The 12,938-nt window shown below is 38.0% G+C and overlaps 1 protein-coding gene across 9 annotated transcripts; it reads left to right on the forward strand.

Moving 5' to 3' along the window:
- The first annotated feature begins 1,216 nt into the window (after window positions 1-1,216).
- On the forward strand, window positions 1,217-10,247 carry LOC121908025 (homeodomain-interacting protein kinase 1-like). Of its 9 annotated transcripts, none has more exons than XM_042427685.1 (15): window positions 1,217-3,093; window positions 3,324-3,363; window positions 3,526-5,138; window positions 5,353-5,576; window positions 5,875-6,060; window positions 6,186-6,367; window positions 6,559-6,682; window positions 6,958-7,068; window positions 7,183-7,269; window positions 7,381-7,532; window positions 7,960-8,073; window positions 8,983-9,045; window positions 9,183-9,377; window positions 9,486-9,568; window positions 9,653-10,247. In XM_042427685.1, the coding sequence occupies exons 4-15, from the start codon at window positions 5,370-5,372 to the stop codon at window positions 9,784-9,786; spliced, it is 1,638 nt and encodes a 545-aa protein (XP_042283619.1). In that variant the 5' UTR covers window positions 1,217-3,093; window positions 3,324-3,363; window positions 3,526-5,138; window positions 5,353-5,369; the 3' UTR covers window positions 9,787-10,247. The 9 variants fall into 9 exon arrangements, with proteins under 9 accessions (XP_042283619.1, XP_042283614.1, XP_042283617.1 ...); XM_042427680.1 differs by having other exon boundaries at window positions 1,217-2,797; window positions 3,022-3,093; window positions 3,196-5,138; XM_042427683.1 differs by having other exon boundaries at window positions 1,217-3,363.
- The last annotated feature ends 2,691 nt before the right edge of the window (window positions 10,248-12,938 follow it).

A 12,938-nucleotide genomic window follows, 5' to 3' on the forward strand; every position in this document is an offset into this window, starting at 1 on the left:
AAACCTAGCTCCAAAACAACTCATTTGGCTGCTCAAACCATTTCTCAGGATTGTGGGGAAGAGCTCACTTTCAGCTCAAGTACCATTTCATTTTCCATTCAATGTTGACATGGAATAAACTACCAAATCTATCAAAAGGACCCTTTATTTAACTGTATCTCCCGGAGTATAGCGCTAACGGTATTAGCATTCTCCATTCATATAAATTAAACTTTTAGCATAGCTTAAACGTTTTGCTATTAACTACCAAATCTATCAAATGGACCCTACTTGGTTGAAAGCTTGAACACTTCACTAACTGACAAACTAGGTTACACCACCCGAATCTGTGTTTTTATTTAACTGGCGCTGATTGCTTTAGCATCTTCCATTCACTTACATGAAACAGTTAGCATTTGCTTTTCTATGCAAAACTTTTGAGCTTATTATCAACTATCCTAGTAGTCTGCTAGTTATCCTGATTAATCGGCCAACTAGCACACTAGGGTAGACCACACATATCTGTGTTTTATTGAACTATACCATCCAGACTAAGAAGCTAAGTGCTTTAGCATCTTTCATTCACTTACATGAAACAGTTAGCATTAGCTATGCTATGCTACATTTTGGAGCTACTTATCCACTCTGTGATTAATACAGATTTGGGTGGTGTACCCCAGTCTGCTGGTTAGCTTAACACAGTAATTTTCAAACCATGTCAGGCTAATTTGAATTTATCAGTGTAGCTAAAAGAAAAGCACCGTGCATTGTTTTCTCATGGGGGAGACGATAGTAAGTGTTGTGGAGTCAGCTTGGCCAGAAAGCCACATCAATTATCTTTCTCCTAAATATGATTGGGCAGGTATTTATTGCAGTTACCCTTGCTTAGCTCTGCCTAATTGCAACCCAATAACAAAAGAAGGGGGAGAGACTTTCTAAAGAATTACATTACAGGCTATGTCAAAGGCTATGTTCTCATACTTTTTAGGTGTTGAATATGCACGAGATCCCAAATTACATACTTAAGAGCAACTCATGTATTTGCCTTTCCAGTGACTTTAAGCCAACAGGAGAATGGATTTGGACTGGGGGCTGCAGCAGCCTCAGGACGCCACCGGGGAGCAGCTGGAGAGCTCCGTTCTGTCCGGTCTGGACCCTCAGCGGGACTACGGTGACGTGCTGCAACCCGACAGCGATAGCTTAAGATCCAGATGTTCAGCAAGTGTTGTGCCGTATCAAGCACCCCTGCCGTGAAAAGATAAAAGATAGTCGCCTTAAACAACAACCAAACGTACAGATAATACCCACAAGACCTTTTATTCATTTTTAAATTGAGTAAATGTCAAAAGGGACAAAATGCTCATGTTTTTTGAGACACAATTTACTACGAAAGACAACCTGCACACAATGACACAAATCAATATCATTCTCAGTTCTCATTCTCGTCACATTCTGTTTAAAGTCCAGATAATTTGAAAGTGAATAGAATAGAATATATTTATGTTTATATATTGTGTACTTGTTATATTTATTTTCTGTCTCTGTAGTTCTATATTTTATGATTTCTCTATATAGGGTATTTTTTACGGGCATTTTGTATCCCCTTTGTGATCCAAGGCCTATCTGTATAATTTTGCTTTCTGGTGTATTGTTTTATTGGATAGTTTTTTGTCATATAATGATCTAAATATATTTTTAGAAATGTTTCTTAGGCTTTGTCAGTATCTTCTTCATTATACAGGCTTTTCTTTTCCAGTTTTGTGTTACTGATTCATGTTTAAATGTGCCTATGGATTCCACCATAGTCATACCTGTATTTTAATTTTCTTGCATCCTGATCCTTCCCATAATCACAGTCATAGATAACAAAAACTGGCAAATGGTCACTAATGTCATTAATTAATAGCCTTACTGATCATTGAATATAAACTCATACTATACATTGTATCAATGAACTCATCAGTCAGTTTGTGTTTATTAGAATTTAAGAGGTCTATTTTGAAATATACACACATACATATATATATATATATATAGGGCAAGGAAATGCACCCCCTGCTATCTCCCACGAGGAAAGTATCACATCCATGAAACTTACTCCACTTATCAGCACCAGTCCTACGACTATACTCTCAACAGTATTTGATGCTGGGAGAAATACATCACTTTCATGAAAATATTATCAACATTAGTTAATGCATTGTTTTTGAATTTTTTGTTTTACACTGAATTGCATCAGCATCTCTGCATATGAAATAAATGGAGATGTAGGCTACATAAGTAGCCTATATATTAACAAGTTTGTGGGGGCCCCTTTAAGGCCCCAGAAATCAACAGCGACAAGTACATTCACAGCAGTATGGATTCAGTATTGTACCAGACTATTCTGGATTACAAAACTAAAGGCCAGTATCCACCAAACATTATAAAGGCAGAAAAAAATGAAATTCGACAAAAGGCTTCAAAGTTTGTCCTAGAAGGTGAGTTGAGGATTTCTGTTTTAAATATAGACACCACGCGCTTACGTTTATTTACTCGTATATATGCCGACTCTGTAATGTTTAATATATTTGCTGTATAATATATTTGATGTAAACATATGTTTCAATTTATTTCCTAGATGGAGCACAGTACTATTTGAAAGGTCCTGGTAAGGTCATCAAAACCAAAGTCGTTAGAGGCACAGAGGAGGCCAACACCATTTTTAGGGATTTTCACGACAGCTCCACAGGTGCTCACACTGGACAAAAAAAAAACCAGAGATGCCATTTCGAAAAGGTTTTTCTGGCCTGGGATGTCTGCTGACATAGATAAATGGGTAAGTAAACACTGCAATTGAAGAAAAAAATAAGCACTTTGCTTTTTATTGAGTTTCAGCAGACTACATATAAATATGTATACCTTACTTGCAAGTAGGTATATGTATATTTTCATTAAATTACAGAAATTTTAAAATGTGTTCTACATGGTTGAATCCAATGTTAAGTGACAGAGAAATGCCAGGAGATAGTTCACTTTTTCATGTATATGTGTTTTAAACAGGTGTCAGAATGTGCAGTGTGCCAGTCAGCTGGTCATGTTATCAAACAGGAGGTGGAGTATACCCCCATAAAGGTAACTGTTGACACATTCTCATAAGCAATGTCTGTTGTTTTTTCACAAAACATATTTACCTTACTGATTTAAATTTTTACGTAATATTTACATATTTCTCAGCAGAGCATGTGGAAAGGAAGAAAGCTCTGACTGACTGAAGCTGAACTATTTTCTTTAAATGTCACCATGCTCACAAACATTGTATCCAGAATGAAATATATATTTTTATTTTGTACTGCTTTTTTCAGATAACATATCCATTTGAACTACTCGGCATGGACCTGATAGGTAAATTAAAACCACAAAAAGTGGCTATCAGTACATCTGTGTTATGGTGAAATGTGAAACTCCAAATGTGAAATTTAAGTTCACATGTGAAATCAAAGCATCACATGTGAAATGTTTCGGTTCACATGTGAAAGACTGAATTTCACATGTGCTTTTTTGTAGGGGTGCTTACTTTACACACATCAACACAGCGTGGATACCTTCATTCATCATTAACAAATTAATTATTTCAACTAAACAGTGAAAGAACTTGAGTGCTTTTCAAACAGCTAACCATCAAATTTCCAAACCTGATTTTCATCTGTTTATTTAAGGATATTGTATATACTTAAAAGCATGAATGACTTTCATATATGAAGAGGAGTAGAACTGCGGAGTTTAAATGTATTAATTATCCTATATGTTAATTGTTTGCACAAAATAAGCGGCAGCACACACAACACATCAGCTTTATCTTCATTCTACCATTGTCAACATATTTTGATTTATGTATATTTATATTTGAGGTGTACAGAATGTATATTTTGGTATGTCAGGTGCTTCACAGAGGTGAACTCTTTTCAGCTGTTGCTGTGTTTAAAGGGAATGAGAGGAGTCTATGTGATCGGTCATTACTGAAGCTTGGCCTGACTCCACCTGCTGATTCTGTATTCCTCCCACTAATAATGTGTTCAGTATCTCCTCCACGTTAGCACCAGAGTATTTCCAGGTGTTTGAGTGTACCAGAGACCAGCACAATTATAATACTAGGCATGCAAATTCAGAATACAGTGATATAGCAGTTTTTGGATCTAAAGCATTTAAGTGTGTGGAGACTAAAATTTGGAACAGTTTTCCAGATGATGTGAGATCTTCAGATTCTATTTCCTTTTTCAAAATGGATGTAAAAACTTTTTATTTAATAAAATTAAAGGAGTAGAGATGGATGAATGTATCTAGTATTTACATAAAAAACATGCAACTTGTAATGAGTATCTACTGTATCTGCATGTCACAACTGTCAGTCAGTAATGTAGCAGGGGCACAGCAGCTAGGATTACTATGGACATTAGTTACTTTAATGTTTAGTGTTTTTATCCTGTCATGCGTCAACTTTATGCAGAACACATGTTTTTATGTGCTGTTTACAGTTTTTTACTTTGTTTGTTTGTGTTTCTGCATGTCCATGTTTATGTTTAGAATCTATGTGCTGTCATTTCTCAGTTTTCCCTGTGAATATGTGAAAAAGTGTGTCATGTTGTTTTATGACAAAATAAAACCAAACCAATGAAAAGATGAATCCCCTCGGGACTGCCGGTGGATGTCTGAATCTAAAATTACAGTTTAATGCATCAATACTCTGTTTGTCCAAATAAACTATGAATATAAGACTTGAGCACACATTACTGGATATATATTGTTGAACCATACTAGTGTTTCCATATATTGCATTGACACCCCACAGCAACACACCTAATCTATGAATTTTTCATATATAATACTAAAAACTTTTATTGCAGAATGTATCTGACAGTACCTGGTTCAAAACTTTATTTATATTTGAATTGAAGGTGATGTCGTTGTGAGGCCTTTAGAACTCATGTTAACTGAGTTTTGTTACATCATCAATCATCAGTCATCATTCCATCAAAGGAATCTGGTGATGATGTTGCGCATAAATTAGAATTCTGTGAGTTCTACTCATTTTAGTTTGAGTGGTTGAACAGACACCAACACTCAAATTAACAAGTAAGCCATCGTAAGAAGAGGACTGTAAATCGACCACTGTGATACAGGTAAGACGCTCTTTCTGTCTCTTGGATGTAGCAACATTTCTGTTAGTATAAAGAAGCATAAAATGGAAATATACCAGTAGAGTACAAGTACCTCAAAATTGTACTTAAGTACAGCACTTTAGTAAATGTACTTAGTTACTTTCCACCACTAGAATTAAAACACTGTTGTGGTCATTTACAGTGAATGAAAGTAACTTCTCCAATTTCTTTTCAGCTTTCTGAGAGAAAAAAATGGCAGAAAGACTATTGACGACAATCTCATCCATGACCCGTAATAAGAACCCCTTCGAACTCCCTGGAAAATATGAATTCATGAAGGTTTTGGGACAAGGTGGCTTTGGAGTGGTGCTGAAATGTCTGAAGAAAGACACTAAAGACATTGTGGCTGTAAAGATCCCAAGACACGACCACGACTACAACGCTACTGACATCAAGGAGGTAGGACACTTTATTGATTTTCGATGTTCACAGCCGTAAAAGAGTTTGTACAGTAAGGGGTACACTGAGTATCCAGTATTAAGTAAATTATATTTGGTAATTACAGGTGCAAAAAGGCAAGTCCCTTCAATTAGTGCTAAATAATACAGTAACAGGCACATCTATTGACAAGTATTTACTTGGTATGATGCTCTGCCTTTCTAAACTGTCCTCTTAGTCCAACTGTTTCCCCTGACTTTCATACAAGTTAACATATGAACTATCTGTAAACAACTAATCCTTTCAAACTTGTCTCCAGTTTTGTATGCTGAAGAAATTGATGCACCACAACTTGGACAAATACAATATTGTCAAGTTTTATGATTGGTTTGAGGTGAGGAATGGAAAGGCGCTGGTCTTCGAGTCGTTGGACATCAGCTTAGACAAATACATTTACTATCATCACCCATTATGTCTGAGTAAAATCAGAGTCATCATCCAACAGGTATGAATATGGTACCATTAGATAGCAAGTAGAGCACTGAACACTGTGTCAGTTTTACATTGAAACTGTACATTGAAACTGTGCTACATGCTCTTTTCTTATATTACTGACCTTGTACTTTGCAGTTGGCCACAGCATTCGACGCACTCAAAAGAATCAGAGTGATCCATACCGATGTCAAACCAGACAATATAATGGTGGTGAATCGCTGGACTAATCCCCTCAGAGTCAAGCTGATAGACTTCGGCTTGGCCATGCCCGCAACTCAAACCTGGACGGGCATGAGATTGCAGACAGTTTACTTCAGGTGAGGTCTATAGAGATACTGATCATTATTATACTGGAGTGAGTTTGTAGTCTTTCAGTTTTACTATTAGTAGCTGTGTGCTTTCTGTCTATACGTGTTATTTTAGTTTGTCACTGTGCTAGACTGTATTTTTAATACTTAAAATATGACAATGTTCCTCATTCTCTGTAATGCTTTTCTTCCACATTCAGGGCTCCGGAAATCATTTTGGGCCTTCCATTTTCGGAGGCCATTGATATGTGGTCACTGGGAGGTGTGCTGGCTGCCATGATCCTCGGCTATATACTGTTCCCTGCAAAAGATGAATATGAAGCAGTAAGTTACTAAGCTAAGTCGTGTTAGAGCCACCGCTCTTCAGCAGTGGAGTTTAGCTAACGCTCAGTTGGTGATTCAAAACTGTGAGGGAAAATTAAGATTAAAATGGTCTTTGTTTAACATCAGTACCTCAGTAGAAAGTACTGTGATCAAGGTTATACATTAGACTGTACATTAGCTAGTGTTGCTAGAATTTTAGCAACAGTATTTAGACAAGAAGACATAAGTGGCATGCCTGTTGCATATCTTATTGTGATGCTGTGTTTTATCTCCAGATGCGATTCATGACTGAACTCCTGGGTCAGCCAGCGGACAATCTACTGAGGAAGGGAAGGAAAACACACTGTTTTTTCAACAAGACTGACACCGACGGCTGGAGGCTGATGGTACCACAACAATTCATCTTTACCAATCTCTTCTCTAATTAAGTTGACGTATTTCAGTCAACATTTAACAGTTAATCAGTTAGATTTATTGACATATATTGAACCTTCTTTTAGACACCTGAAGAGTACTGGGGAAAATTTCATCAGCCTCGCATTGACCACAGGAAGTTCAAACATCCCTCTCTGGATTACTTGAAACAGGTAAGTGTTAAGTAGGTGGTAGCTGTCATTGTTACTGTCAGTTGATGTCTTTTGATGAATCATGAGGACGAGTTCACTGATGGTGGATTTGACCATTGTTTCCTAAACTAGATTCATCGGGAGGATAGCTGTGATGAAGCTGTGGATTGGGAGAAATGTACTGAGCTTCTGAAGGCAATGCTCAAAATAAATGAGGCTGAGAGGATTACCCCCAGTGAAGTCCTCACTCATCCTTTCATTGCACAAGGCTGCAACAACTCTCGGTAAATATGTGCGTGTGTGTCTGTGTGTGTGTGGCCTATCATAGGCTACTTCTTAGGGACAAATTTCAGACTTAAGAACAGTTAATTGGGGATGGCTTGTCAAATTGGGGACAAAAGCTGTGTCCCCAATTGGTAAAAAGCTAATTTTTGGGTTGGTGGTTATGGTTAGTGTTAGGGTAAGTCTCCATGAAATTAATGTAGGTTTATGTAATGTTGTAATAATGTATGTCAAAGTGACCGTGACCTGATATCTGTGTGTGTGTGTGCTGAGATATTGGTAGTGATTTGAGTTTATGTTATCAGACAACAGTAAGTGTCAGTCATAGTTTATAATTTGATCATTAATTGATGTGCATACTTGCTTATTGTGGGGGTAAGTTCTGTGTCCTGGCCATCAGTGTAACAGTGAATGTTTGTCTTTTGATAGCAATGAAGCTCCAGAGGCAGCAGCTGCTCAACCCAGCCAGACCCAGACCCAGACCCAGACCCAGACCCAGACCGAGTCCGAAGTGCCAGCGGAGAAGACCACGGTAGATGAGAGGTAGGTGTTAACTCATCCTTGTCTTCTTTAGAGGAGTGTGTGGTACAGAGGCCACACTTCCTGCTTTTATCAGATTCAACCCCTTAACCCTAACCCTCCTTTTGGCTTTACACAAACTCATAGTACTCTCTTTGATAAAAAAAAAAAATCTTTGAAAAAAACTGCTTTTACAACTCCAAAGCAGGTTTTCAGGAAGAATCCAAACACTGAGCCTAAAACTCTGTTGTGTTAGCAGCTCACAGTTATCTGAAGTTTACACTGTAAAAACCTCCAGGGTTTCGAAACTAAGAAGCCTGTTTATTTTCTGCATGGAAAACAGAGTAATTTATCACTGTATGCAAAAAGCTAATATTTAACAGCTCACTAACTGTCTTACTTTAACATCAATAAGTTTAGCGTTAAGTTGGACAGTTCTCTGTTTTTCTCACTTCACTAATATTAAAATGCTAATGTTAGTTACAAACATCTTTATATCAGACTAAGGATGGTTAGATTTTCCCAGTAGTACTTTCTGTGTGGACTGAGCTCTGCAGTTGGACTTTCACACTGACTGGCTTCTCTACTGTAGAAATGGCAGCTGAGGCTCATGGGTATTGTGTTGTGTAAAGCCATTCGCCATACCAAGCTGACTGGAGAACGGGGCTTCTCAGAAACAAAGCAAGAATAATTCAAACTGATTGATTTAATATAAAGCTATAGTTAGGGGTAAATGACCCAGGAGAATTTGTGTTGAGGAACACTGAGGATATTCAAAGACAAACTTTGAAATGGGAATTTACGCTACTAACAAATACTTGTGAGACCAGCAGCTCACCAACTTCATTTGTGACCTTTATGATGAAAATACAGGATGAATGAGGCAACTTACTACTGACTCTGTGATTAACTTCATGTGTATTCATTCACCAGGACATGTGGAGCCCTCAGTCCAACTTCCACACAGCGGCTGTTAAGTCAGGAGAGCGCAATCAGGTAAGATGATTTCCTCTGGTCATCAACTCATCCCTCAGGTAGAGGAGAGACATTTCTTTCATGACACAAACAGAGATAATATCCTAACTGTGTGTTTGTGTGTTTACTTTGGTGACTCACGTGAATAACACGTCGAGAAGTGAGGTGCTAGCTTCAGCCAGTGAGCACCCTGTTTGTGACCCTCCTGCCCCTGCTCTGACGGATGAAGCCACCAACATCCACCCAGACCACCACAGTCGCTCTCCAAAAATTTCACGGACGGTCATAATTATGGTTCGTCCTGCCACAGCCGAGAACACCGTGGCACTGGAAAGTGAGGAGAGTGACACCAGGTGAGATGATTTCCTCTGGTCATGATACTTAATAAATGCATGTTTTGCACGTTATGACAATAACAGGAATAACACACTAACTATGTATGTGTGTTTGTGTGTGTTTAGTTCGCAGTCATGGATGTCAGAGTCTTCGCTGGAAGTCAGTGACAGTGATATGTCTTGGACATCTGAGGACTCCACCACATCTGGTGAGAAACAGTCACCTCCCTTTGTGTTTGAATCATTGTTCATTCAACGGATGGTTGAGGTATTTAATGTCCTTTGACTTTCAGATGACTCCAGGACCACAGAGGAGGAGGACAAGAAAATGAAGAAGAAGAAGAAGAAGAACTGCTTCCGGCGCTTCTTCTCTTGGATGAAGAAGAATTTTTGCTGCTGCTGGACTGGTGTCGAAGAGGACAATTAAGGTAAGAAGGGAGGATCTGTGAAGGTTTTTATAGCATGATTTTCTATAAAAACCTTCACAGATCTTCAAGGTGAGTTGAACACTCTAAATTGTATAGGAAGTATTCAGTGAAGAAAATACTTTTAAGAGTAGGCATGAAACTTTCCTTTTTGATAAAGCTTATAGTTAGGGCCGGCCAGGCTCGCCTTGGATCAGCCCTTAGTTATGCTGCTATAGGCCTAGACTGCCTTCCCATGATGCATTGAGCTCCAGTCTCCTCCTCCTCCTCCTCTCCATCTGTATTCATTCATGTACCATTAATGCATGTAACTAACTTGGCTTCTTCCCTGGAGTCTTTTGTTCTTTCTCATCTCGCAGGAAACCGTGGGTTGCAGGCCAAGCCTTCACGGTCCTTCGCAGTCCTGTTAGTGTCCTTCCCTGGCTATTGCTGCTGTTATTGTTATTGTTATTGTTATTGTTATTGTTATGATTGTTGTTATTCTTGATTGTCTTTACTCTGATGCTGTCAAAAATAAAAATTTGAATGTTTAATTAAAAATCAGAGTAACTTCCTTTGTTAAGGTGAACACTGTTGGTAGAATAGGCAGAGTCTCATCAAAGATAACTCCCAGATTCCTTACGGTGGTGCTGGAGGCCAGGTCAATGCCATCTAGAGTAGCCATATCATTAGATAATGTGTTTCCAAGGTGTTTAGGGCCAAGCACAATAACTCCACCACCACCAGCACTCTCCACCACCATCATCAAAACACCAAATGAGGGAATATCTTTTTGAAGAATGGTGTTTCTCAGCCTTGGCAATGATTCTACAAGTCTCTGGAAGTCTTCTGGAGGGATGAACACCATCCCATATGATGCGTTGCTTTTCCATATTGTCACAGCACTACTAACATATTCTTCATAACAGCCAGGTTTCATTAAGACAAAATGAATAAATATGATAATCTGATATGAAATTGTTTATTAATACACCTTTAGATGACAGCTCTAATGTTTGAGTCCACATTTAATTCTCCTACTTTGTTGTACTATTGCAGTGGTGGTGTTAATTTTTCATGTATATCTTCACTTCTGTTTACTTTAGATTTAATTGATTGAAGAAGTCGGGGGCAGACACAGTTTCTATGGGGCTTTGGGTGGGCAACTACTGGAATATATTAAAAAACATCATCCTCTGACTTTTGAAATGTTTCGTTTATAGCTAATGATGGTTTATTGTTTATGGTTATTTACAATCTTGCACCACAATGTCTTAAATAGTTTGTAACAACCTGTAGTCTTGGATCAAAGTTATCAAGAGCTCCACTAGAGAGGACTGTTATGTTGACTTCTTTTCAGTTGAGACAAGGCAAGTTTATTTGTATAGCATATTTCAACAAAGCAATTCAAAGTGCCTTATATAAAACATTAAACATTTAATGTATTAACACAAAGTGCAAAAGCAACACATTATAAAAGGACTTTTAAATACAACACAAGAGAATAGAAAGCCAAAATAAGATAAAATAGAATAACACAGATAAAATACGAGAATGAAAGTTACAATGAAGTGTAAGAAAAGAATCAAGAGCTTCAAATTTGATTTAATAAAGCCCACGTCATTTGCTGGACACCATCTTGACAGCAAGCAGTTGAATGATGACATGTAACTATACATATCATCACTGGTCAGATTAGGCAGGGGCCCAGAGAAAACTATGGAGTCCGACATTGTCTTTGCATATGTACCCCCCGACTCAACATTAATTTTAGTGACCTACGATTGGCGTAATCGGGAATCATTTCCGCCAACATGAATAAAGATTGTACCATATTTACGCTTATACTTAGCCAGCAATTTTAAATTTGATTCTGTGTCACCCGCTCTAGCCCCAGGAATAAATTTGACTATAGAGAAACTGGAACCATAATGTTTCTACTGAAGAACTTATTAAAGATGATTCACTGATTATAAAAGTTGCCATAAATTAATGATTATGATCTAATCGACCTGCTCCTCTGAGACTAAAACATCAGTGACTCTCCGGATCATTTCAGTCAAACTTTGACGACATAATAATCTTGTAAAAATTAAAAACATTATTTGATAAAGTAGATAGAGATATAGTAGATATAGAGAGCTTTTATTCAACTTTAACAGTGTTACACAAACTAGGATTAACTTTAAAACTGGATTAACTCATCATTTTAGAGTTAAAATCATCATACCTTGAAATTTTGAGAGATGATCCACAGAAGAAAGGAGTAATCGGCAACACATTAGACCACATCTTCAGTCACATTTCATGCTCCCAGAACTAGGAGTACCTGGTGAGAGCATCATACCTTGAAATTCATAAAGAGGTGATCAGAGACTTACTCTACAAAGGCCAGTCACCTGCCACGGAGCTCATGGAGAGGCCTTTCATCATTTGTCATCAAGAATATGCAGGAAACTGAACATCTCATCAATAAGGGAAACCAGAATCATTGTGTGTGTGCCACCAACATGCCACCAACTCTTGGTCAGCAAGTATTAAAAAAGTTTTCCTTCATACCTGAGTCAACACAGTCAGCTGAGTTCCTCTCCCAAAAATCAATTTCTCTGCACAGGCTCCCCCACTGTAACTGACAGCTGGCTGAAAACCTCCAGTCAGAGACCTTTTATTCAACTTTAATAGTGTTTTCTCTGAAGTGATCAGCTTCTCTGTTTCCCAAATAAAAACAGTTTCAGCAGGACTTTAAGATCATGCAGACAAAATAACTTGAGATGTTCTTGTTTGTTTCACTGTTGAATGTAAAAGCTTGTGCTGGCAGTTAAACTATAGTTTAATGAAAACTGATTTTTTTTAATCTTTCTGAAACATCAGACTAAAATTAGCCAAGTATTTATGGTTTTTAGGCTCTAAAAGAAGACAAAACATTTGAGGGGACAATTTAACAGGACTGTGAGATGAGTTTTTCTTCTGAATGTTAACGTCTCCTACAGGCCAGTGGATTTTGAGGGGAGGTTTAACACCTGTCTATTCAGCCAGTGCCAATCACAAACTCTAATTAGTTGTTCATGAGCAGCTCTCTGTTTTGAGCAGGTTTTGCAGTGTTTGCAGTGTTCAATACACTTTTGCGGAGCCTTGCCAATGCTTGGCCACCTGATGCTCTGTTTGGCACGCTTCA

This window comes from Thunnus maccoyii, chromosome 12 (genome assembly GCF_910596095.1).
Source record: "Thunnus maccoyii chromosome 12, fThuMac1.1, whole genome shotgun sequence".
NCBI lineage: Eukaryota > Metazoa > Chordata > Actinopteri > Scombriformes > Scombridae > Thunnus > Thunnus maccoyii.

What these genes read in the sequence shown, in the direction of transcription:
- LOC121908025 (XM_042427679.1), top strand. Translation starts at nt 5,370, where the DNA reads ATGGCAGAAAGACTATTGACGACAATCTCATCCATGACCCGTAATAAG. An exon ending in TCAGAGTCATCATCCAACAG is followed by an intron (nt 6,061 to 6,185) that starts GTATGAATATGG and finishes TGTACTTTGCAG; the next exon opens with TTGGCCACAGCATTCGACGC. An exon ending in CAAAAGATGAATATGAAGCA is followed by an intron (nt 6,683 to 6,957) that starts GTAAGTTACTAA and finishes TTTTATCTCCAG; the next exon opens with ATGCGATTCATGACTGAACT.